This window comes from Rhinolophus sinicus, linkage group LG02 (genome assembly GCF_036562045.2).
Source record: "Rhinolophus sinicus isolate RSC01 linkage group LG02, ASM3656204v1, whole genome shotgun sequence".
Classification (NCBI taxonomy): domain Eukaryota; kingdom Metazoa; phylum Chordata; class Mammalia; order Chiroptera; family Rhinolophidae; genus Rhinolophus; species Rhinolophus sinicus.
In genome coordinates, this window is record NC_133752.1 from 5,668,611 (window position 1) to 5,696,277 (window position 27,667).

Consider the following 27,667-nt stretch of genomic DNA (forward strand, 5'->3'; position numbering starts at 1 on the left):
GGGTGCTAACTGTAGTGCGTACCCTCGGAAAGCTGGGGTTTCAGGCCAGGTCAGTCGCAATCCCATATGGATTAGCTGATCTGAGGCTGTGTAGGAGGAAAGAGTGGGGAAGACGTTGGGATTGACGGGGATTAGGGGAGGAGAAGGATGCCCTGAGCTTCTGGAAAGAAGACTAATTTGACAAGGCGGGGTCCTCATGCTGAGGCATGAGAGAACCGAATGTGCGGGTTCCACGCTGGCTCCTCCCTAGAGGAAAGAATCTAATGTTTACGAAGATATGATGACGTGGTCTGTCCTCTGCTCTACATATTGGCAGCTTCATATCTGTCATGACTCTAACGCCAAAATCATAAAATTACCCTTTGGAAAGCGGGATGAGAAGCAATTGTCAAGAGGCCAACTGTCGGCTGCAAACCAAAGCTACCTGGAGTCCTCATGAAGGAGAGACACCTGTCCTCTTTATAGAGGAGACCACTGTCACAGGCTGGGGTCACCGAGAGAAACAGTGTCTTCAAGCCGTGTCTGAAGTCTGGAACTCTCAACCAGAAAGCCAGAGGGAAGCTCATAGCAAATCTTGCCAACTGGCAAAGAAACCCCATGTTGCCCCCAGAGAGGGGTCTGAAAACAACGCCTCCTATAGTGGGTTGAATGGTGACCCTAAAATCCATCTATGTCCAAATGTCTGGAACTGGTGACTGTGACCTTACTTGGAAACAGGCTCTTTGCCGATGGAATTATATTACAAATCTTGAGAAGAAATCATCCTGGGTTATCACTTATAAGTGATGAACGCCCTAATAAGAGAAAGGAGAGGGAGAGCTGAGACAGGAGGAGGGGAAGGCACAGACACAGAGGAGGAAGCCACGTGAAGGCAGAGGCAGAGACGGGAGTGACACAGCCACAAGCCAGGGAGCCCCTGCAGCCACCAGAAGCTGGAGGAGGCAGGCAGGGTGCTCCTCTCGAGCCTTAGAAGGGGGCATGGGCCTGCCCACACCCCGATTTCAGACTTCTAGCCCCAGAACTGTGGAAGAATACACTTTCAGCTGTTTGAAGCCCCCCGTTCGTGGTCGTTTGTTATGGCGGCCCCAGGAAGCTGACACACCTGTCTTGCCAGTTACTCCACCACAGACCATTCATTTAGCTTATGATGAAGCTGCTGTCTGCCACATTCACTGCTGGTTACAACCCTGGGTCTGAGAATTCATACTCTGCATCATGCGTCCCCAGATCAGCCAGCTCTCTGACTGACTCTGGCCTCCTTGGTTTCCCTCAGTGGTGGGATAAGTAGAAGGAGCACTGGATTTGGAGCCAGACAGACCCGGATTCCAGCCCCAGCTCCATCACCACTGTCTGTGCCATCACAGACAAGTCACCGAAGCAAGGAAGCCGGTGCTCAGAGCCCTCCAGGCCCACTGAAGTTCAAAGAGGAGAAGGGGTCCGGCCCTTCAGATGGAGGAAATGCCCCACGTGTTAGATTCTGGGGCAGGCAAGGAGCCTGGCTGTGGACAGCATACCAGGGAGACCCCGCACACTCTCACAGCAAGAGGAAAAGCCCCAGATCCAGTGTCTGCATCCAGTGACCTGGCTGTGTGTCAGGCCGCCCTACCTCGACACCTGTGGGCAGCTGGGGCAGCCGTGATGCTGGGGCTGCTGCCTCCGTGTCACTCTGGACACCAACCCTGCACCCAGGGCCCACCAGTGGGGCCCAGGTATCATCTGGTCTCCCTGTGCCGTCCTCAGGCTCCCCCTGGGACGTGACCAGGCAGCCCTCCCGAGGGCCAGCTCCTGCTTTGCAGAGGGAGGAAAGTAACTTCTCCAAGATCCAGAGGGTTAGCTAACCTCTCAAGTATCATACAGCTATCAAATGACTGGGCAGGATTCCCTCTAGGTCTGCCTGACTCTAGAACTCACGTTTTTTCTTCTCACACAACCACTCTGCTTCTCGTTTTGCACAGAGGAGATTAACAGTGCTGGCTTCCCAGTTGGCAAAATAGAGCAAGAGAAGTAGATGGATTTAAAAATTAGTACACCAAATCTTCTCAATTTAAAGGGCTTTTTTTTCCATTATAAATATTTCTTACAACATGAAGGTCTGCTATCTTTTAACTATTTTCATAGACGTCAGGAACGGGATGGATTTTTTTACTAGATCAGGCACATTTTTGCAAATCCTAAACTGACCGCATCACCCACTCTGGGGGTTCCACAAGGAAAAAGTTGGATCCCAGGTTCTCTGCTGTGGGAACAAGTGTGCAAACCAGTGTTCTTTTAGTTCTACCTTTATTCATCGGGGTGTGAAATGATGGATGGTATTTGGGCATTCTTGTGCTGGGGTATCTCGTCCCTGCTCCAACCACTCACCTGTGCTGGGTGACAAATGACCTGTTCCCCAAAACATGCAGTTACTGGGAAAAGTATACACTGATCCCCAACGCATACATCCTCAACCTGGCCTCTCAGGCTTGGCCACAACACTAGAAATGACCTTCCCATGAGGGGCACATTTGCATCGTTCCTTAGTCTGTATTCTAGGATCAGACTCCTGCCCCCACTGGGAGATTCAGACTCACAGCCACGGAGGTACTTACTGTCTGTTCATAGTTCTTCGCACCCGGCAAATAAGAGGGATCTTCAGCTCAGCCTGTGGAAACAAAAGCAAACCCATTAGTGGACCTCACACATCATGTTTTAATTCTGGTGAACTTGCTGCTGTCGCTTCTTGTTAAAATGGGATACAGGGGCCGGCTTAGGGGAGACAACGGGAAGAGAATCAATCAATCCAGGTCAATAACTGGTTTATTTCTGGAGTGGGGTGGGGGTGGGCGAGTTTTTTCCCTGACAGGCTGTCCTCTTTCTGTCAACATTCATCCCATCTGCCCCGGGGAGTGGAGCAGACCTATCTGGAGCCTGGTTTTCCCTGGTGTGCAATTGTGTGCTTCCCCTGGGCACCCGGGCCCGTTAGCCCTGCTCAGCTGGCTGTGCTCTGGGGCATCTGTGCGTGTGGGAGAAGGGATGCTTTTCCTTTCAAAGTGTGACTTTGCCATGAAATATTTATTGGGAGTTACATTTGTATACTGCTTCACATGAATGCGGCATTTTATTTGGCTTGTATTCACCCACGTAGGCGAGATCATTAGCCCCATTTACCGTGTAAATTAGCAGTGGAGACCCTGGGGGTGGTCAATGAGGGCGTTACATCAACGATCACACTTGATTTACACGAAGACCCTGGGGCCCTCTATATGAGTTAGGGTCCCAGCAGAAACAGGGAACATCCCCTAATTAGGTACCTCGAAGAGTTTAATAAAGAGACCATTTCAGAGGGGTGGACAGAGTGTAATGAATACACAAAGGACAGTGAAGGACCAAGCCTGGTTCTGGAGGTGGGAAGGGAAGCACTGGGACCCAGGGACAGGGCTGCTGGAAAGGGGACTGTGGCTTCCCGTTGAGGGACCTGCAGGAGGGAGGAGCTGTGGTGCAGAGAATAAAAACCCCATCTCACGTCCCCTGGCCCTGAATCTCCTGCTGCTGCACCCCCTGGATCAAGCTCAATGGGGAAGCCGGGGCGAGGAGTCACTGACGTGGTTTCTATCCATCAGCCTCCTGGGGCTCCCAGCAGAGAGCAGCGAGGTAGAGAGTAGATTTCACAGTTAAATGGAACAAGGCTCATGGAGGTTAAACTGTGTGCCTGAGATCACCCAGCTGCAGTGAAAGATCAGATTCAAAGGACTCAGAAATTCTACCTCCTAGCCAGTCACCATGTGGCTCCTCACTGAGCTTAAGACACTTTTAATTCATTCTGCCATCCATCCATCCATCCATCCATCCATCCATCCATCCATCCATCCATCCATCCATTGATCCAAGTGCCATTTACTGAAAACTTCCTTTGTGCAATACTGTGCCAACAAGACAGTCCCTGCCCTTAGGGCACTCCTAAAATTCACGGATACAGTGTCTCCATCTGTCTATGATGGCTGTTGTCAAAGTGCTTTGTAAAAACAGATGCATGTAGAATGAAACCAAGCAAATGTGAACTCTGCCTTGGAGCGCCGGGGGAATCTTCATAAAGGAGACAGTACTTACTTGAGCTGGGTCTTGCAGAGTCAGTCTGTACCTCTAGGCTCAGAATTAGGGAAAGTGCCTGGGCAAACAGAGTGCCCTGTGCAATGGTGTGAAGGTGTTACAGTGCATAGTGTGCCAGAGAGCTTTGCATAGCTTCGTGAGACCACACAGGTCAGCAGCTTAGATATTGGTCAAATGTGGAAAAGAACTGGGGAAGGTCCATTGGATTACAATTGTCAAAGGTCCATTGTCAAAGACCATGCATACCAACAGGTGGCATTTGAACTTGAGCTGTATGATCTTGGATCAGTAACTGCAGGAAAGTTGCTAAAGAAACTAAGACTAAGCTCTAGGTCCTCAAATATCCTGTGTATCACCCCATAGCCACACCCCCCATCTTATGCTTCTAGGTCAATGTCTGACAGCAGAGGAAGGGGAGGCAGCTGTTAGGCTCTCAGTGACCAGCTGTCCTCTCAGGATTTCTAGTTCGTGGCCTCCTTTGGAAGCTGTCTCTCCACAGTGGTGAAGAGAACTTGAACTTAGTCGATACAATACGAACAATGCACGTCAAATACTGGAAGAGTCCTGGGCTGGAATTTGAGGAACTCTGTTTGGTTCCAGAGCTGCCCTTAACTAGCTGTTGGAGGAACACTTGGTCTCTCCTCATTTATAAACGGTAGCATCCGTACCTTTCTTTTACGGTATTGTTTTCAGTGTGAAATAAGCTGATGCATATGAAAATGCCTCAAGCTATAAAACGTTATGGAAATGTGGATATATAATTACTCGTATAACAAAACAAAGTTTGCAAGTTCCTTTAACTTTGGTCACGTTATAACTGGGTATCTAGGTTTATTGACACTGATTTTTGGATCTATATATATATTTTTAATATTTAGAGGGATTAAATTACTTGATTACGGTGATAAGGACACATTTGCCTTCCCTTTCCCAGTTCAGGAGCATCTGACATTTGAATGTCTTGCTTATATAGTCACTTTGTTCCCTTGAATGCATTCGTCAGCAGTGTTGAAGCAGCACAGAAGGGGATAAGTGAGTCTGTCTGTGTGGAGGGTCCCTCTGTGCCTGGGTCTTGACCAGCTCTTATGCCCAGAGTGAAGGAACCACAGGGTACAGGATGGTCCCCTCAAAACTTCCTGCCTTGATCAGAGGCCAGGGGAGGTGGTCAGGGGACCTGTTTCCTGGACCTGCCCCTGCCATCCACTGCATAGCCTTGAACTAGGCTTTGGAACGCTCTGGGCCTCCGTTTTTCCTCCTGAAGAATGAGCCCATTGGTCCCAACACGTCTGTTCCAGCTCAAAGATTCCATAAAAATGTTCCACTTAAGAAACTCCAATCCATTCATATTTGGTGATGAAAATGGTTGTGAGAAGTTGGAAATATATTACTATGTTTCTTACATTGCACTGTCTGCTCTAATTTCCTCATGGAGCAAAACTGGAGAAGGCTGTGCCAAAGTACTAACGCACCGGACATCAGGGATGGAGGGGGGGAAGGGGGGACAAAAGCCTTGACTTCTGCTTTGCACTAAAGCCTTTGCAAATTATCTCATCGGCAACGACAGCACTTCTTAGGCTTGTATTTAAAAATTTTTAATACAAATTCAAAGAAAGATATTTTACTACACGCTTTTGAGAGATGTGAGCAATCTATATATCAAGAGAATTTTAAAATGTCATGAGGAGAGGCCGAACTTTTCTGGCATTTAAAAAGCAGAACGTGGGGTCTCAGTGACCCACATGAGAATATGAGTCAGCCAAGTGGTGTCATCAGCATGACAGCGTGGATGGCACTCTTCAAGGCAAAGACACTTTACTTGGCCCTGAATGTCTGAGACCCATCTGAGAGCACCACCGTCTTTCTTATCAGATCTTAGTCATTTTGTAAAGGATGTGGTGAGAATGAGGTGTGGTGACTCAGACAGAATTTCACATCCAGAGGTTTTACAAAGGTAATGTATACTGTAGAAAAGACAATGCCCTTTCCTTTCTGATGTGTGTTATTGTCAGAAAGAATGGAATGAACATTGGACTGTTACATGTCCTCTGTCCCTACCCCAGTAACTGCATAGGCCCCTGTTGTCATTCTTATGTTCTACAAATCCAAACCGACATTCACACACCTTAAGTAACCCTCTCTACATCGCATGTAGAATAAGCTGGTGCTGCAAGCCATTGGCCTTGACATGTTTTCGTTATGTGTTTGGACCACTAGCTACTTGCTCTGAGCCTCAGTTTGCTTATCTGTAAAGTGGGGCTCTCTGGTAAGGCTCTTGTGAGGATTACATGAGAACATACGATTTCTAAGATATGAAGAAATAGTGATGAACATTAGCCTGAACTTAAAGAGTAATGAGGTGCCCTATGTACCTCTGAGGTTTTAGTTTCCAGAAATAAGAAGAGCTTACCTAATGTTCATGACCAGCAGTCAGGTAAACTTGATATCTCATATCTGTCTGCCCTTCAGAATTCACTGGGGAGATTTAAGAAGTACTGATGTCCCAGAAAGTTTGACTCAGTTGTTCTGGGATGGAGCCCAGGTACTGATATCTATCTATCTATGTATATATATATATATTTAATGCTGGAGGTATTTTAACAGGCCGCAAGGCAGACGGAAGTGGACCTAAGGGCATCAGTCCTTTTCCTCTCCATCCGCCCAGTTCCGTCACTGACGTTTTCTCATTCTTAGGGGAAGTGCCAAATAACCACATTCCATTTGCCTTGGTGTCCCAGCTCATCCTCAGTGGACTGCCACTGCTATAAAGAATCCTCCACATTTGGTTATTTCTGAGTTAAAGTTCAGTGAAATGTTTAAGGAAAACCCACCACACCCAAATATTTGTGACATAGATGAGAGTGGGAACGGCTTCTGATCTCACCACGCAGCCTCTTCTGTCAATCTTGTCTACAGGCGATGAGTGACTAACACCCCAAAAAACTTCCCTTAAGTATCTCAAGGCAATGTGTGTGCATTCACTTTTTATTTTAAATGATTTTGAAAAAGCCCTTAATGAACGGATGCACCTGTCACCCAAGGTAGAATTTGTCCATGGGCGCCGTGGACGTTTATTGAGGAGCTACTGCATGCTGGGCATCCTACGGGTATTAGGATGTAGAGAACACAGAGCAAGGCTCAGTCCACATACACAGCACTTGCGTGTTTTCTGTATAGTGCTGTGATCGTAACGAGTAAGGTTAGGTATGTATCTGTAACACTCGTGGAACGAAAGCTGCTATTGGCATGCAGAGCAAGTCACCCCCGGAGGGAATCCACGAGGCTCCCTGTGGGGTCAGTAGAAGAGGTCCCTCCAGCTCCTCTACTAAGCCCCTGGGAAGTACCTCTGACCCCTATCTGACCCCTACCTGGGGCATGATCACAGGAGGGGGGTATCACTTCCAGGTTAGGAGCCCCCCAGGCCTCCAGGTCTTCCTTCAAGGGGCTTCCAGATCTAGAGACTGTGCAAGAGAAAAGAAAACTGTTGGCTGCTTGCCTTTCCTGCCTTGTTCAGGGACTGTGAGAGGCTGCGCACCCCAGCCATGGGGGAGATCTCATCATTCGCTTACGCATTTATTTTAGCTTGCCTTCCTAGTTGGCCGCAGAAATAAAGCCTGAGCATGGCTCTTGCTGTGGAGGTGACGCTCAGATGCCATCTGTCAGGCACAGCAGGGCACTTGCTGCGAATGGTACTAGTCTGTCCAGTGTTGGCTCTGCCGTGGGGACACTGGCAGAAGTACCCCGGGGGTTCAAGAGAGACCGAGCCTAGTGGGCCCCGGTCAGGGAGGACGAGGCGGGAGGTGACCCTGGGCTGTTGGGGGTGCACTGGGAGAGGCCACCTCTTTCCACGGTGCCTGTTTATTTCTGCAACAAGGGGAAATGCCAACTGCATTACAAGTTAGACCCCAATGAGAATCGAATCATACATGCCAACCAGGGCACAAAAATTGACTGACTATTCCAGGCTCTAACGCATAGGTGAAAGAGCAAGAATATGCTTGTAATTAATTTTGCTTGGCTTAGAAATCTATGCTTTCATTTTAATAATAGAGTTCCCATGGGATTTACAGACTCCTAAGGAGCTGGAGCTCCTTGGGAGTCCAAAATGAACCCCAGTTTGAGAAACACTGCTCTATCCTGTGTTGCGTCCCCATAAGGCTCACTTCATTCGTGTCCAGGTAGGATGAGGGCCATGTGAGTGACGTGTACAGCATGGCTGGGGGCTGAGAGAAAAGTGGTTCCTGGCCCAACCATCCATTTTGGCCAAATAATTCCACAGTTTGGGAGATGATGGTCCCAATGGTTACATCTGATTACTTTGTGGGTTGAAAAATACTTTGTAAAGATAATGGATTTCATGGTTAAAACACATACATATTTCAGAAAACTAAAATAAAGGAAACAAGATTCTACAGTTTGGGCATGTGCTTAATATTTCCAAAGAATGTATATTAGATTTGGGTGTTAAAGCCACTATGGCTGCTTCTGAACTTGTCACCTTCCTGTCATCTCAGTGAATGTGTTAGGATGACAAGACATGTTTTATAAATAGACTGGATTTGGGTGCCGATCTTAATCAGAAAATGATTAATACCCTGATGGTATCATAAACAATTTAAACAATTGGAAATATGTAAAGCAACCCATCACATTTCCTGGTTATCCTGGGGAACTCTTGTTTTCCACTGAGGGTTCACTGGTGCTACCAAACTGAGCTCACAAAGAGAAATTTATTCATAAATATTTCTGCTGCATTTCACCTGATCTGATATTAATATTTCATGAAGGAAAAACAAGGCTTTTACAGTAAAGAGATATTTTTGCTCACCAACATTTCTCACCTATTCCTTGAAGATAATGCTTATAAAAAGGCTAGCTTCTGTTTATTTCAAAGTTTAGGAATCATCATTCTCATAATGACAACGTACCCCAACAGACAGAGGAAATTACTGGAAACAAACTACAAATTGCTGAAGAGAATATTAAAGTTAGTCGGGAAGGTCTGAGGTAACTGTGCCACTCCCACTTGGTCAAGGCTGGATGGTGCTTTTCCTCATTAAAACAGGAAAACAAGAGAAGGACTGAATATAACATACATACAACATACATCTGGTTCTCTCTACACAGTCACAGCCAGCATGTCCAAAATGATGGATGTTATTTGGAGCTGAGGGAGGAAATAATGTGTGTGTATTTGGGAAAGAGGGAGAGAGAGAGAGAAAGAAGAAGAAGGGACGGGAGAGAGAGAGAGAGAGAAACACAAGCGTGCATGAACTTTGAGTAAACAAGTTGGAACCAAGGTTTCTCAGATGCAGCTATTTATTAATTTGGTCACAATTATACATACTTTTCTTCTACTTTCGTATCAAAATAAGACAGTTACATTTGGAGATGCTCACACTTAGAAAAAGGTATATGCTGATTGGATTTCTAATTGTATACACTGGTCAGGCAATCAGCTAAATGGAATTATATATGACATTTAATTTTATTGGATTTCTAATGAATGGAGGCATTTCAAGTCAAATGGATTTTTATTGTAGTTTTTTTTTTTTTTTTTTTTTTTTGAGGACTATAAGAGAGATTGCTCTCCTAGTTTTTCTGCTTTATTTATTTATTTATTTATTTTTTTAAGATTTTGCAACTGTCTTGGTAACAAATAACTTCCCTTAAGTATATCTCAAGGCTAAGTGTGTGTACATTCACTTTTTATTTTAAATGATTTTGAAAAAACCCTTAATGAACAGATGCAATCTCAGTTTTGGAATTTATTACTCCTGGTGTGTTTTGTTTTTAAAAGCCATCTCTGTTTCTCTTGCTGAAAAGCTCCCTTCCTTCAGTGGTATGATTTTTTTCTCTCCCCTTTTGTTCCATTTTGTAGTAAATCATCCCCTTAGCCTCTCCTTTGCTCATTCACTCTTTTTGTTTTCTCATATTCCTTTCTTCCCTCTGCCCTCCCTTCTTTCCTCCTTAATTTTCCTTCTCCTCTTTCCTTTCTTCATTCTTTCTGCACTTTTATCAGTCAAGTGATTTTATTGTTCAGATAAAATGAGACTGTAGCAAAAAAATAGCAAGATTATCAAAAGCCTCATTAGATCTTTCCTTCCTTCCTTCCTTCCTTCCTTCCTTCCTTCCTTCCTTCCTTCCTTCCTTCCTTCCTCCTTCCTCCCTTCCTTTCTTCCTTTCTTCCTGTCTGTCTTTCTCTTTCCTTATTGAAAGTTTACTTGCCCCTACTTTCCTTTGGCTCTCCTGAATGATGGCAGAATCACGCTGCTGGGGTGGGCACTGCCAGGCCATTCCCAGCTGTGATGGATTCTCCACTGATTGATTGAGGCAGTACTGAGGGCACATTTGAGGGAAAAGAAAGGTACAGGAAAATACACTGAGATTCAGGGATTGAGATGTGTGTGTGTGTCACTGCTTACAGGCCAGTCCTGCCTCCCATGGGCATCTCAAACATCACAGGCCCATTGGTGAAAGCACTGTCATTTTTTAACAGTCATTTGCTGAGTGCCTGCTGTATTCTAGTCATTTTCTGACCTACTGTTTCATGAGAAGAACGGTCTCAAAGAAGTTTGAGAGAAACTGAAAATCCAAAGAAGGGGCAAGAAAAGCCAGGTAATCTAACCAAGATGGGACTAAGAGCAATGTAATTCATGGTAATGATAATTAGTCATCCCATTTACGGAAGCCTCTGTAGGACGTCCTGTTTCATTTAGATTCTATGGTAAGGCGGCAATCCAAATGACTCAGGTTGTTCAATATTAAACAATTCCGTCATTTGGTTCAGTGTGTCTTCTTGGATCAAATCTACCCAGTGAACAAATGCACAGTATGAATTCAGATGAGGTCATCACCTAATCTGTTACTTCAAGTGCATTTAGAACTGGACTCCTGAATCGCACTTCCTCCATCTAATTAACTCTTTCTTTGTCCCCTCTTTTATTCAGAATCACTCCCCTGTGATGTGAGGGAGGCAGGTCTTTAAGCCCTGGGATGATGGATTGTACTACGTGAGTCTCAGTATCTCTAATCCGAAAAATGGGGATACAAGCACCCTCCTTTGAAGACCTGATGAGATCACAGAAGTGAAAGTATGTTGTAAACACTCAATTGTTATGCAAGTATAGTTCAACAGTAATTAATTATTGAGCAATTTCTATGTGTCAGTACCATGAGGGACACTGAGGGTATGAAATTGGCAAGGAAATTGTTCTAAAGGAATTTCTATCATTTCTCATTAAATCTTAATATTTTCAGAAGATTGGTTTATTTGGGGAATTGTATGATACCACCAAAGCTTTGATAGATGAATGATTAAAATAAACACAAAAATGATGAGATTAGCTTTCTGTAGAAATCTCCTTAAAATAGAACTTCTGTAGGTCCAAATTCTTAAAAAGAGAAAAAAGGCCAAAAATCACATGATGGTTTGTCTGAAGGTAAAATAAACTCCTGATAGTTGTGCTAACTGTGATTATATAGACACAGACATTTACTTTGCCTTTCACGATTGCGAGACACTATAATATGCAATCTCCACGTACCGCATCTCATTTCTCACCACAAATCTAGAAGGTAGGCATTGCAATTCCATATTACAAAGGATAGCTTGAGGTTCTGAAAGGTTAAATAACTTGCCTGAAATTATTCTGCTAGAAAGTAGCATTCTGAATTCCAACCCAGGATATCTATTTCTCAAAGACTGGATGGAATGGTGTAGTACAAAGAATTTGGGAACAGAAGTAGGAGTTTGGGGTAAGCAGAGTGTGGAGGTGTTCTCTAGGAATGTCCAGAGAGATAGAGCTGGTCAGCAGATCCCTACACTTGCCCGGAAGTAAAGTGACCTGATCTATGAATACCCATAAGTAGTCATGGGCAGACTCACTTCTGGGTGCCTATCTGGACATCAGACCATCCATAGTTTGGTGAATCCAGCTATTGCAAAGACACAGCTCGGACTTGGTGTTCACCAAGCTACCTCCTGACAGTTCTTTTGTTTGTTGTGTAGATTTGCTTCCTGGAAGGGAACTTACAACTTGAGTATATTGTACTCTTAACAAATGAACAAAGTCACAGAACATGGATGTATGGACCAGAACGCCAGAGTGAGACAATACCCCTGAGTCCCATCAATTCTGAGTGCCTTGGATGAAATTAGCCTTCCAAATCTGCAGAGCTGATGACTAAATGTGGGTCCCTAGGGGCTGCACAAAGGCTCAATCAACCCTCTCAAGTTTGAGCTTGGGCTATAAGCCATTTTCATCTTAGTCTCATGATAAATTTAACCAAGAACTCACCATAATTAAAGGCTGTGCCCTCAAACACATGGGTATTGAATTTCCATGTTCTGTCTAGACCTTTTGGCTCATCTTAGTTCATACAGAAAACAGTGATGCACAGCGCCATTTAACACGGTGGGATTCCATTTCTCATGCAATGGTGTTTGGGAAACAATGTTTCCATTTGCATCACCAATAAAACACAAAAGCCAAACTCACATATTTTGGTATTGCTTATGGTATATCAGGGAGTCCTAAAATGCTGGTTAGTTTGAAGGAAAGTGATGCTGTGATTATGACCCTGAATACATCCAAGCAGGGAACTGATGGAGTGCTGTGCAGAAAGCAGGAAGTTGGGATTCTGGTAGACCTGGGTCTTCTTTCTGTCTTTCCCTCTTACTCACTATGTGAAATGGACAATGTATGGAGTCTCTCTGACCCTCAGTATCCACTTCTATAGAGTAAGAATAAGTATGCTTACTTAAAAAAATGAGAAGCAATGAGTGTTTATTGTTCAGCACATATCTGGCACTCAAATGACAATCTACCAGTCATTGTTATTTGGGGGACACGATTAAGCTTAAGCTGAATAATCGTGATGATGATTCCCAATGTATTCTGTCTACAAAAGTAACAACAGCAACAACAACAACAAAACCCCAAATCCAAAAACCACAAAAATATTTCCATGATGGCTGTTTTCCACAATTTTGTTATTCATGGTTGTTTTCCTTTATTAAGTACTCAGATTTGACCGATACAACCTGATATTTCTCAGTCTTATTGATAACTTACTTTGCAAAATCACTGGGAATTTTGGTTCAATCTGTGAAACATCTTAAACCTAATTTAGATTAAACTACTTATCTCTGTGCAATAATTTAACCCCTTTGAACATTCTGTCTCTCTCAAGCTAGGATAGGTAGTCATAGCCTGGCACAACTCTCCAGAACTCAGGTTTTGGTAGACCTTGGCAATTTCCTGTGATGGTGAATATAACTGCTCTACGTGGTGGCCTTCATAAAGGTTACTTCCAGCTCCAGCTCCGCTCCTCACCGTGTGACCTTGGCAGCAATAGTGCACAGCTGCCGTTGACCCATTTCCTGAATGTCTCTTGCCTGTCAGACACTGTATGTGAATACATACAGTATATTCACTCCCATCCTCATAGCAACCCACAAAATGTATTATTCTACCCAGTTTCAATTTACAGAACACCATCAACCACTACTTGTAGTTGAGAGAGGTTTAAGCCACTTAGCCAAAGACACACTACATTCGTATTCAGATTTGACTGATCTCAAAGCCTCCTCACTTTCCGTGTCTCCATGCGATCCATCCTCATCAATTCCTCTGAGACTCAGTTTCAACATCTTTTAAGTGACCTGATATTGCTCTGCCAACTTCATTAAGTTGTTAAGATCATTAAAAAGAAAATGTGTCCAAAAGTGCTGTAGATTGTACAAGGCTATGCAACTGAGGTATATGAGTATAACTATTCTCTAATGAGACTATTAAACTATTCATACATTTATCTGTATTGATAAGTTCCATGGTGATTGTGGGTTGTGTTAGGAATAAGACCAGAGCTGATTTTGGGTGAGGAAAGGAGAGCCATGGAGAAATAGCCTATATTTGCTGAGCACATGCTCAGTGTTAAGTGTGTACCATATTTCATTTAATACAAATACATTATCGAGGCTAAATAGTTTTCAACATATGTGTTATGCAATCCATTATAAAGATGCAGGGATGGAGAAGCACAGGAGGTAAAGTAACATGCCTGGTCCCGTTGGCAGAGTTTAGATCCTGAACAACTTGGCCAGATACGAAATTTTACAGTCTTTCGAAGACAGCCCCTGAGTCTTGGCCAAGTGAGCTAGAAACAGGGTTTCCTGGTGTTAAGGCCAGAGCTGGGCCCATGGTACAGAAAACTATAACCTTTGGTTTTAGAATGGCCTTCTTCATAGAGTCATCTGAGAAAGCTCCTTGGAGAGAAGAAAGAGAAAGTTCACCAGGAAGACGGCTGGTATGAGAGAGGACGCAGGACCAGATTCAGGGATGAACTCTCTGAAGCTGCAAAGGAACACTGGCCATTGCCTCTGTCAGTCGGCTCAGGGGCACATCACTGTAGTTTTGAATTCTGTCATGACATTAGAGACTGGCCAGCCTTGAACATTTACTTGGCCACCCAAGTTCTTCATCTATAAATCAGGGAAAACAGTACCTAACTCTCAAGGTTGGGGGTCGGGAATTCAGTGAGTTTAATGCGTAGTGACTGGCTGGCAAGAGACGGAATTATAAATGCTAGTCACCCTTCCTGCTTTTCTAGGGCCCATTTTAACTTAAGTTTCTTAGAGGATTTCTGAAGCTGTGTCGTTTCTGATAGGACTCCAATTAGCCCGAATTACCATTGTCTTCCTGATTTTAGAAATAACTATTCCCTGTGGTTTGAGTGGACCCCTGGAAGTCCAAACAAGCACTACCATTGAGGGGCTGTGCCACGATACAGACAAAGAGGATAATCAGATTAGTAACATTAACACAAAATAATAAAATCAGGATAAATAAAGTTCTACATCAATATCTTTTAAAGTATAGCTACTTTGATGACACTCATTTTTTTCCCCTGTCTCACTCTAGTTTATTATTTGTTTGATCTCTCCAAGAAGAACCTGGCAGAAATGTCTCCTGGCACACTTAGAGGTGAGCATTTCACCCCAACTTTGCTCTCACTTGAGTTTCTTGTTCCTGTGAGTGGAAGCATGGTCTGCATGATTCTAAAGTCTCACCAAAGCAGAAAGAAAACCATTTCAATTTAGAAAATCAAACAAATATACAGAGGGTGCCAAAAAATATGTATACATGTTTGAAGAAAGGCAAAAACGGTATTAAAATTGTAATACTCAATATATACCGGTAACACAAGGTGAATGCGAGTCATGTGTATACGTTGTTTTGGCACCTCCCGTATATACACAGGGGCTCAGGAGGTAACTTGTAATCTCCGTGACCTACTCTGAGTTGAGGCTGCTGTTCTAGGAGGCTGTCCTAACGAGGTTAGACAAGAAAGCTAGCAACTGGCCTGGCCTTCGGATTCTTGTAGCAAACAGTCAGGGAGTCCCAGCAACAAGAAGAGAAGATTGGAAACATTTAGTCTTTTAATGTTTTATAGGTAGGTATCTTGAGGCTTTCTTCCAGCAGAATGAAGGGATCAGTGAAAAATGAGTTATGAGAGCTGGCTTTTTAAGTGCTGTTCGATGCTTTATGGGAGGTTCAGCATCCCACGTTAGAAAAACCCCTTCTTGTTTGGCGGCAGCTCCTTCCTAATGATCATTTACGACCGTGAGATGACCACTCACGTGGAGCTGGCCACCTTAGTTTACCTGAACAGTGTGGGGAGCGCGAAAAGCCCCGTGCTGAGCTGTCGGTCTCCTGCGTGGGGACTGGTGGTGGCATCACGAATTCCAGGAGCTGGTAATCCGTAGGGCAGTGGGCTGAATTCTTCTCAATGCTGAGCAGTGTCCTTCAGCAGAAAGCTCCTCCCCGGTCCGTTTTAGGTTTGGTTTCCTGTGAAATGCAGCCACAGACCTAGGGTGGTGTGACCGTGTGCGTGTGGGACTTCCTCTTCTCTAGTTGCAAAGTAATACATGAAGCCGTAGGAGGCTCAGGGCTCCCAATCTCCCAATCACAGGGTGTCCTTGAAGACACTCGGTGTCCGTAGGTGGCACTTCCCACTTTCCAGAGCACAGTAACAGATCGCCAAGCAACATTTCAACATCAAAGATAACGTTTGCTAGACTCATTTCATGTGCACACTGAACACTAATTCTCTTGTGACTGGATGTTGCCAGCGGCTTCCTGAGACATGGACCACATCCTTCAGGTGTGATGGAGAGAACATGGGGCCTGCATTGAGAATGCCCAGCTCTTATTCCTGCCGCATTCATGATTACTTACGTGGTCTTGGCAACTTTCAGTTTATTTTTCAACTCATTGTCGTGTGGATGACTGAGGGATAATAATACTTGTACGTTAGATGGAGTCCCAGAAAGGAACAAAATCATGTAAATAAAGACCCGCAGAATGTTTCGGGTGTGTATGAGGTACTCAGTGTATTTTAACTTCTCTCCGCCTTAACCCTGGTTCATTTAAGCTGCAAGTCCTTGTAAGTGCTGCCTAGTTCAAAGGCACAAGTTGATATTTTCTTGGGTCAATAACTCTGGTTTTGACTTAACATACACTCCAGATGTAACACTCAGGTGGCACTGAAGCTGGGAGACATTCAAGTAATTCACCCACTTCAGCAATTAGCTTTTGCTTCATTAGGGGCTTCAAACAATAACCGTTTCACTTAGTTCACTGTTGTGTGGTTCCCTTGGCCGGGTCCTTTGGTCTGGACCTGTGTGAATTTCCTGGGACTGCCGTGACAAAGTTCCGCAGAGTGGGTGGCCCACACAACAGAGACCTATTGTCTCACGGTCTGGAGGCCGCAAGTCTGAATCGGGGTGTTGGCAGAGCTGGTTCCCTCTGAGGGCTGGGAGGAAGGCATCTCTTCCATGTCCTTCTCCTCCTTGACTTATAGATGATGGTCTTTATCTTCACATGACATTCTCCCTGTGTCTGTGCCCACATTTCCCCCTATTTTAAGGATACAGGTCACATGGGATAACGGCCCACCCTAATGACCTCATTTTAAATTGATCACTTCTTTAAAGATCCTATCTCCAAGTAAGGTCACATTTTTGGGCACTGGAGGTTTAGGCGGATGGTGATGGTAGGGTGCAATTCAACCCATAATAGGACCTGATTGCCTGGTCTTTGCTGGTGGGTTGGCAGGCAGCTGAATGATCTAGGATCGTCACATTCATGTTGATGTTGACAGGAAATCAGCCAGGTGCCTCGGTTCTCTGCCACATGGCTTTTCATCATCCAGCAAGCTAGACCGGCCTCATGCACTCGATGAACTTGGGAATCCAGACCCAGCAAGAGAGGAACAGCCCCAATGCATAAGCCTTTCCCAAATCTCTGGTTGCGTCCTCTTTGCTGTGGTCCCATTAACCAAAGCAAAGCACATAACCAAGTACAGAGTGAATGTTGGTGAAGATCACTAAAGGGGGGTAGAGGAAATGGAATTCTTGCGGGTTTTATTGGCAAATGGTCTCATACCCATGTTGGCATCTAGTTAGTGGCTGGACTGCCATGGGAACCCTGGTCTCATCATATAACAATCCCTACATTTTACCAAAGAAGAATTAAAGACAGTTTGGTCTCGTGAGAATGTCGTTAACAGTGTCGGTGGTGTTTATAGATTTCTTGAAATCATTTACTCAGTCAACCATTATCTACTGAATGTTTATTATGTACCAAACTCTTTATTAGGTGCTGAAAGACACACCTAATCCTGTCCTCAAGGAGCTTACCATCTAGAGGAGAGAATAAATGAATGGATTTCACAAATATCTACAAAACTATGATTTGTGGTAAATACAATGAACAGGACCTGATCAGACATTCATTCATTTATCAAACAGTTATTGGCCTCCTCTGCCTGCCATTTGACAGGATCTAATTAGATTTGGGGGTACGGAGGTGAAATAGAAAATCTCGTCCCTACCATGAGGGAGCTTAGAATCTAATGAAGGAGAGAGACACTGAACAGGAAACGGTGACGGGACGCTGCATACTCTGAGATGGAAGTGAAGAGGCCCCCAAAAGGCAGATATGTGCTACTCTGGGGACCCAGGAAAGACTTCCCTAGGGAGAGAGTGACGTTAAAGCTGAGACCTTTATCATGAGCTGGAATTTGCTAGACCAAAAGAGAAGGAGGGAGGGGGAGGCGGACAGAAGGGAGGAAGGAAGGGAGGACGTAGGGAGGGAGGAGGCAGGACTGAAGATCGTGTCAGGGAGAACATTCCAGGCCAGAGGAATTACGTGTCTACATGCCTGGGTACGAGAGACAGAAAAGCTCACTGGAGCGAAAGGCGGCTGGAATGTGGAGCGAACAAGGGAGAAGAACATGGCACAGAAGCATCCAGAGTGACAGGCTACATGCTCCCTCAGTCTGAGCCACAAGTCCCATTCGATGTCTCCCCTTCCTTACTGTCTGTCCTGCATTTCACAATCTGAGAAGTCCCTCACATTAATCTTCCATTTGGGTGACAATTCATTTTGTGTTCATTGCTTCCTGAGTTCTTATCTCTTGCCCTGTACACTCCATCCCCACCGGCATAGTTTATTGGTCCATGAACCCTGAGTCACACTAGGGGTCAATGGGGAAATCTGAGGAGTTCGGGTTTTGATAGCCAGGTCAGAATTACCCAGTTGTATCACTGAGAAGCTACCTGGCTTTGGGCAAAGAACTTGACCATTCTGAGTCTCATACATAAAATGAGAATGAGAATAGTTACTTGAGAATAGTGACTGTGAGAATTAAATTACTTACTTCCCGCAAAATGTCTGGTACCATGCCTGGCATCTAAGTAACCAGCTCCTTTGGTTTTCCCTGGGGCCCTCTCCCATGCCACTGAAGCATAATATGGGGCCACCAGAAACACTAACTGATGGTCAGTGATCCACCAGGTGTGTGGATGAAGGGTGAACAATGGGGGCAGCGCTGCCCTTGGGTCTGGATAGGACTTTTCTGGGTCAATGCTTGCCAACAGTGAGTGAGTTTGTTAAGTTTTCCCTTTCTGGCTGATCCAGTCAGGGGATGGACTCCTTGGGTAGGTTGTGTGGAAGAATGACAGGAAAAACAATAACAACAACAACAACAAAAACTGAGAAAAAACAAAAAAGCAGGACTTTTAAGGCCCAGTCATGTTGAAAGACGACCGTGGCCCTGGGAGGGTGTTGCAGGCCCAGCCGGGAGGCAGAACCACGAGGCTGTCAGGCTGTGTGTTCCACTGGCCGCCTGTAAATCCCCGGCTTCGCTAAGTGCATACATTTCAGCAAGTTAGTATCTAACTTCACTGATTCTCTCATTTCTCACCTTTACAAAGGAATGTGACACTACCAATCTCTTAGCATTTTTTCAGTGCATGAGATGATAAAATTATCTTGCAAACACAAGGAGGTAAGAAAATGTGGGCATAACTACAGGTCGATAACCAATCTAGAACCCATTTAAAGAGATCTTTATGTTTTCAACTTCTATGAATTTACTGCACGTGTGGAGAAACTTGAAATTTTTATCTATATTTTCAAAATTATTTTTCTTTTAAACTTTTTATTTTGGAATAATTATAGACTCAATAGCAATTGTCAAAATAGTATATGTATACGGAGGTCGCGGGGAGTACCCACCCATCACCCAGTTTCCCCAAGAGAAACTGATTCCTTATGAATAAACATTCCATGCAGACGCAGATTTAATTCTCAATCCGTGTCCTCTTTCTAAAGCCAAGAAAATGAGTTGGAGGGGGAAATAAAAAATGGCAAAGCCTGACCTAACTTTACCTCTTTCCTGCTATTTTTGCCCTTCTCTCGCTTTTCTTTTACAATTTTTTGAACATAACCAATTTAGGTGATAAAAAAAATTGGTGGTCTTGGGAAGCATCGTGATGCTGTGTGATGTTTGGTTTCCTCCTTTCAGTGGGTGGTGACTGTCAAGTTCAGGTTCCCATCACACAGCTGGTCTTGGGATGCTGACAAGACTTGGGGGTGCAACATTCAATTTACACATACTTGCACCCCCAAAACACAAGAAACTGTTCATCATCACGGTAGGTGTGTGGCTTGTTTTATAAATTCCTAGTTGGGGGAACTATCTGCTACAATGGATCAAGATCCATGTACTTTTTTTTTTTTTTTACAAATTATATGAGAGCTGAACTCCTGTGTGGAAATCTGGGTTAATTAGCACCGGCATTTCTGATTTATTATAGTTTAGCACCTGTTTCTAGCAGTGCCGTGGGCAGGTTGACTCCATGCCCATGAGAGGGGCTCACCTCACACTAATTGCCTTTCCTTTCTCATCTCATATCCTGTCTCCTTCAGGAAACATGTTAGGAGCTCCCCCAATTAGCTGCAGGCTCTCTTCACATCACACTGGCACTTTTGGAAGCAGAATCTTGGCATGAACTTAAGCTGTGTCCTCTGCTGGACTTCAGATGTGCTCCGTTCCAACTGGGTTTGTGCTACCAGTTGGACAAATTCATAACTGCTAGAAGTAGCTTTCTGGGGGAAAAATCTAACATATAAACATCGTTGACTTTCAAACCCATCTGGTCACGTCTGGGGAATGATAGCAGGTGGGATGGTTTCCACAGAAGTCCATTCTCTCCAGGAAGGAGCTTCAGGTGTCCCCACTTCCCGGCCTGACCACCCTAACAATCCTACAGAAAAGCAGACCCCAATTTAGGTAAACCCAGGACTCAGTGTAAACGCTCAGAGGTCAGAGGTCAAGGGCCATTCTGAGCATGACATGGTTCCTGAGTTTGGAGTTTTGTTGCATTTATACTAAGTCCTTTGGGAACCACAGAGGCGGAGGTGACAGGTAAGTGCAGAAAGGGCTTTTCCCTGAAACCTCTGCTCAGTGTCCTTCGACGCCTTTAATTCTTTGTTGACGGAAATGATAGGTGGTTTGCCAATGAACAAACATCCATTAAATACAAGTTCATTGCTTAGCTCACACTCCCCCCTAACCCCTAGAAGGGACCCAGAGGGCTAACATCAAGACCTCTGTGTACACTAGACGTTGTTCTAGGCACTTTGCAGAAACACACAATTTAATCATCCAAACAGTGTTTTCATAGTGGTATCACTATTACTATTACCCATGTGAAAAACCAGAGTCTCAGAGTCACCAAGTTCTTCCCACACTAGTGATAGATTCATTTGTCACCACTGTTTCCACGTGTCTCCTCCCAGCTTTGTCCCTGTGACAGCTCTAGAACACTTTTGGCTCTGTCCTACGGAGGTTATGGGAACAGGTAATGGCAGAGCCTACGGCATCTGGTGAAATGTCCATGAGAAAGAAATACATAAGGGAAAGTGCAGTGCAATGAAAAAGTGACTCAGGATAATGGGACAGACAGTGGCCTGGGACGTATGTGGTGGGAGCGGGGTTTCTGTATATAAGGTGATCTGGGGTTAAGTCTCAGCAGAGGTGACATTTTATCTGACGCCTCAGTGATGAAAAGGACCAAACCTGGTGTAGGTCTGGAAGGAAGACTTCTGAGTAGAGGTAACTCCGTAAGAGGGTTCTGTGAAAGGGATGAACTTTGGGGGTATATATACCTTAATAAATTATAAATTCCTTGAAGGTGGCTGTAGCTGTTTTTCATCTTGGAATCCATTGCAATACCAAGAACCCATCATGCATCACTCAACCATAGGTGAACTGAATTGGCTGTAGCCTAAACCTCTGATTTTCAAATGAGGAAGTGGAATCCCACCGAGGTGAAGTGACCGACCACTGTGGTGAGTTAGGGCAAGAACCAAGACAATGGCCCAAGTTCCAGACTCTTAGCCAGATCTCTTTTCACACCAGCACTGTTATGCCTCCAATTCTGCCTTTAAATGGCAGCCATAGTTAGCCATTTATCTTGAGCAGAACCTTGTTTAGACAAATCTGGCCAGAAATGTGACATCATCTCCACACACACAAATCTGTTATCGGTTGTTTGCCCAACACGTTCCCTGGAGGTTAAAAACACTGTAGTCTTTTTAAACCATGTGGGCAAAATCACTCCCTCCATGCAGGCGCTGACTCATTGCCAGGTTTGCTAAATTGGCAGGGCAAAGGGCCCCATGCCATCTGTCCTCGCATTGGTTGAATTTAGGTCTTGAAGTGAGGATCAGATTAAGAAAAAAGAAAATGTTCAGAGAACTGAGCATTTTTTTCATGAAAAAAAAGAAAAGAAAAAGAAAACAGCATGAACACCGCTAAGGAGTCCTTGATTAGCAAACAATCTGTGGGGTAGATAGTGGGACGAAGCAGGACTCAGAACCAATGGTGAAAGGGAGGCAGGCAACATTAATACCTAAAATGGAGTTGGGCCTTGGCTTTTAACCTCTCTTTCATTCTCTCTCTGTGTCTCTTTGTCTTTTCTTTTCTAGGAGGAAGGAGAAAGAAACCAAACTTACCAAACTTACTTTCTTCTTTCTAGCACGCGGAGCCTAAAAAGGAATCCAAGCCTGTCTGACTCCAAAGCCAACTGTAAGTCCATTGTGACTTTACGGAGGCCCTGGAATGATCTATTATTGTGCACGAGAGACTTAGGTGGGTTTTTATTACACATTCACAGTGTTTCACAGTCTCCAAAAATGTAGCATGCGTTACCTCACTCAGACCCAAGAACCTGACTTGTGATGAAGGGACTATTTTTAATTTTACAAGTAGAGAAGCTGGAGGCTTAGACAAGGGGAGGGAGTTGTTAACCATGCAGCTCAGTGGCAGCGGTCATGCTGGCGGTCAGACGTCCTGACTCGAAGCCAGGAACGTCATCCCTGCTTCAGTGGAGTTGCCTCTTCACGGAGTCTAGCTTCTTACGGGAGCTGGTGAAACAACAAGCATGGGTGGGGAAAATGGCCTACAGATTATCTCTATGTCTTTCCTACAGTAAAAGAAACACGGTTTTGTATAAACAATGGCAAATAGGAATATGCAAATGTCATCACAGAATAGATACAATGATGCATATGCATAATTACACAGAGGTTTGTATGTAGAAATTAAATCCTTCAACTGTTTTACTGCTTAAAACACTTCAGCAAATTGGGATGTTTTCCACTTGCGGGAAAATGGTGATCACCTCCTGTGTCTATAAAAGGTTTTATCAGCTCTAACCTATGCCTCGTCAAAATTCCTCTGAGCCCTCAAATCTTTCTTTCATTTCTTCTACAAAGATATCCCTGGGGCTATCACCACCCAATTTCCTTGGCCATGAGTAAGACATATTTGTTTTATTTCTTGGTCAATACTTGGACGAGGAAATGCGTAAAACCATGCTAGAGATTTTGCAAGCCGACATTCTCTATTTCAGGGTTGGTTGCATCTATTGCCTGTGGATATAAACCGAAATTTTCTCCTTAAAACGACTCCCTCCCTTGCCTCTCTCCTAAGCAGTATGGTTGAATGTCCTACATTAAACGTGTGTGTCCTGGCCCCTCTGTACCAGGTTGTGAGTGTGAGAACACAGCTGAAAATCGGCATTTTTTTTTTTTTTTTGCCACTATGGAAAACCTTCACTGAATTTCAGGTCCTTGCCATGTTCTGTGCTAAATGCTGGAAAGACAAATAAAACTCAGTCCCTGCTCTCATGGAACTGGCTATGAGGTGAGAGACTGACAAACAGACTTGGTGAGTGGAAAATTGAGATTTATGTGTAAGCATTTGGGAATGAATTTGGTGACGTGCAGGAGTTGATCGTACTAAAAATCCACCTAGCGCTTGCCCTGGGGACTGTCATAAGAGCGTCACATACATTAATTAGCTCATTTGGTCCTTACAATAGCTCTGCGAGGTAGGTTACTATCATTCCTGTTTCATAGATGGGGGAAACTGAGGCATGGAAAGGTGAGTTGCATGAGGTCACCCTGCAGGAACGTGACCTGAGATTTGAATCCAGGTAGACTGGTTCTATGCCGTGCACTTGGCTGCCCTACACTGTCTCAGCTGGTGCTCGGAGGGATGGAGAGTGGTTAACCAGTCAGAGGGTGTCATCAGGACCCTACCCAGTGCACAGGATGATTACATTAAAGAGAGAAAATGATCCATTAGATTTGAAATCCACTTCAAGGATGAGAGGTGGCATGCGTTTTGTGGGATTATTTGATACTAGTCCAAATGTTTATATTTTGTGATCTCGTGCGTTTCAGCTTTGAACCAATAGTCACAGGCATTAATAACACCACAAGCCCATGTCACAAGTGGCTACTTTCATTTCATTAAGTGTTTCAATAATCATTGATTGAGCACCTACTATGTGCCCAACGCTGGGTCAATGGGTGGGGCACACACATAGAGCTGAACGTGGAGTGAACAAAACAGACAAAGACTGGAAAGAGACACACGTACAGACATGTTTGGTTAACGTCTAAGCGCTGTTTGCTTGTGTCCCCTGCTGTGTGTGCCCATGTTCTTGCCGTAAGGCCATTTGCTTTCTGGAATTCTGCATTTCTGAGTAGAATTGGTTGAGAGAGACACAAAGACTACCTGGTTCCCCATTTTAGACTTTAAGTTCCAGGTGGCCAGGGCCATGTCCTGTTCCACACGTCATTGTGTCCTAAGCACCCGGCACGTGAACACACAGAGAATAATTAGTACCATCCGGAAGTGCAATGAAGAAATAGTACAATATTCTCTGAGAACATACAGCAGGGGATCTTTTTTTTCAAATGTGAGAGTGGCCAGAAAAAAACAAAACACCAAAACTCTCTGAGGAAGTAAGAGCTTCAATAAGATTTGTAGGAAGAATAGGGCGGTAACTAGAGGAGAAAGAGGGTGAGAACCTTCTGGGGCTTTTGGGGTGAGATCCCAAGTGAACAGACTTATTTGCATCCCATCTTTCTCATATCAGTGGCTTCCTTTAAGCTTCTGCAGAATGCCATTTCAGGAAATCGTGTTTCTGTTGTATAAAATGACTCATGTAAAGGAGCTATTTTGTTGTTATTGCCACTAAAAATAAATTCAGAATAAAATAACTTGGAATCATTTTTATTTTCATTCTTGATTTTTTTTATATGGAATGATAGAACTGCAAGTTTAATTTTTCTTAGGTCATTTTAAAAATGAATTTTGTCTTGCTGGCCGATGTCAGCTCCCTACCCTGAGCCCCGGGGGATGGGGCTACCTCCCCCGACTCCACCTTCACCAACCACATGCAGGAGGAGGTCCATGTCCACCCCCCAGGTTGGGCAGGGTGGAGCTGCTAGGGTAGCATGTTGCTCCTGGTTCTAGGATATGACATCTCTGCCCAGGCCAGCTGGTACAGGAGGAGCGTCTGTCCCCACACGGTTGAGTCTCCCTGTGCCTGATCTTCCAGGCACGCTGCTTCTTGGCTGTGCAGCTGGGGGAGAATTAACTCTGAAGCTCAGCCCTGCACGGGGAAACACATGACACAACGATCTCAAGTGTCTGGTAAAATGCCTGGCACACAGTAGGTTTGCAGTACATATAAATCAAAGCAGACCTGGTTCCTGTGGGCTTTGTCTCTTACCTTTCCTAAATTCAGTACTAAACCTTTCCATCTGGATTTGAGACCCCTAGTCCCATGAAGAACAGAGGGGACTTCTAGGAAACTCATCCAGATGGAAGCGGGGCATCTATAGACATGTTTCTGGGGTCAGTAAGCAGAACATCCTACATCAGGAGGTAGTATTTGCCACGCAGATTTGTGCTTGAACATGAGTCCATTGGGGGCTGGATGAGAGGCTTAGGGGGGAGGGGCTGGAGTCCGACGGATGGGAGACGTGATGGAACAACATCCTCCTTGGCTGGATCAGGACCCCAGTGCCTCAGTGGGACCAGTGTAATTGCAGGGACGCCAAGGTGGTTTGCCCCATGCAGGGAGTGGGTGCAAAAGAAGTGCATTCATGGAACAAAGAAGGCCAAGTGGCCTTTGGACGAGGCGTCAGTAAGGGGAGAAGAGAGTAACAAGACCAAGTCTGGGCCTCATGAGCATCATTTACATAGAAGCTGAGTAGAAAACTCCCTGGGAACCACCAGTGGTAACCAGGTGTTGGAAGGAACGGAGTCTGGAGGCTGACATTCCTTTTACAGTGAGTGGAGGGGAAGAGCGAACAAAACACACAGTTACACTGTTAGGGTCCGTTATCCTTCCCCAGTTGGTGTGACCTTGGGAAACAGTAGTTACACTGAGACCCTGTCTTACTTTTTTATTTGCTGCTGTAACAAATGACCAGACAATTAGTGGCTAAACAACACAATGTTTTCTCTTCCAGTTCTGTAGGTTAGAAGTCCAAAATGGGTTACACTGGGCTGAAATTCAGGTGTGGACAGGACTGTGTTTGCTATTGGAGACTCTTGGGGAAATCTTTTTCCTTGCGTTTCCAGATTCTGGAAGCTGCCCACATTCCTTGGCTCGTGACCCCTTCCTCCATCTTTAAATCCAGCAGCATTGGGACAAGTTCTTTTCATGTTGCATCACTCTGGCCTCCCTTTTCCTATTTAAGGACACTTGTGATGGCACTGAGCCCATCCAGACAGTCTCCCTTTTGTAAGGTCAACTGTTTAGCCAATCTTAATCTTCCCCTGCCACATAACATAACACACTTGTAGGGCTCTGGGAACTGGGACATAAACAGCTTGGGGGCTGTTTCTCTGCCTTTCATAGGCAGAGCTGCACAAAACCAAATGTGCTGTTTGATTGCCCCTCACTGGGTGAGGGGCACAAGGAAAGTATTCGGCATGGACCAGTTTTAGAAGCTACAGTCTTGGGTTTCAGCATCGTTTTTCATGAGCTATGTGATCTGATGAAATATTTTATTTGATGGTTCCCTGTTTCTTCACCTGTGGATCAGCAGCCCTGTCTGGAGACAGAGCGAGGGAAGGAAGAGAAGGAAGCAGCAACAAATGCATCTGTGTTATTGTCTTGCTTTGTTCTCTAGCTGGGTAACACCCTTGCATGTTTACAAAGATATTCTAGACATTACCTCCAAAAAGGAAGAAAGTGGAAGGCAGGTATGGTGGAAAGCCGACCTGTCTCTGCATCTCAGAGTTCCAGGCCAGGCGTCTCTTTGGGCAAGCCACTGCTTTCTGCTTCTCAGTTGGACCCTCTATGGAAAGGGTCATGTAGGGTCTGAACTCCTGGACCTCCAGTGTCCTCCCCAGGGCTGTGCTTCTATTACTGTGAATTTAAGGCTAAAGGGATCCATTTGGGGGAACACGTAGGGACAGTCTCAGGAGTTGTTTCTGTGTTGAGCTAATTCTACACAGAAGTTCTCAGTCCAGGCCACATGCCAGGGCTCCCTGGCGCATGAGCAGAGATGCCCACATAAACACTTGGGTTTCCCTGGCCAAGGGACAGACTTCATTTCAATCCCTCCTGAGACATCTCTGCAAATATCCAGAGTCTGATAGCTGTGGGGACAAGAGGGGGAAAAGAGAATCTATATCGTTTGTGAGCATCTACTATGGATGCCACGGGCCGTACCATTCATTTTCCTCCTATGATCCCTCCTCCAAATCTTTAAATGTACGAGGTCTGACAATTCAGTTCACGGACTTGTTGCGACGATGTCACTAAACTGTTTTTGATGTCAGAGGGATTGTTCATTATGAATTTGTATCAACTGGACAAACAGTTAACCAAGTTTACTATTTGGAAGTGCTGAAA

The 27,667-nt window shown here is 44.7% G+C and overlaps 1 protein-coding gene across 3 annotated transcripts in view; it reads right to left on the reverse strand.

The window, feature by feature from the left end:
- The window catches only part of CLNK (cytokine dependent hematopoietic cell linker), a 159,861-nt gene that overhangs the window by 113,551 nt on the left and 18,643 nt on the right, over nt 1-27,667 (reverse strand). For 2 of the 3 annotated variants that reach the window (XM_019716570.2, XM_074321391.1), the window contains exon 2: nt 2,589-2,641. In XM_019716570.2, the coding sequence (XP_019572129.2) occupies nt 2,589-2,641 (53 nt within the window). Of the gene's footprint in view, nt 1-2,588; nt 2,642-15,751; nt 15,982-27,667 lie in introns of those variants that run through there. The other variant, XM_019716571.2, reaches the window with a different exon arrangement.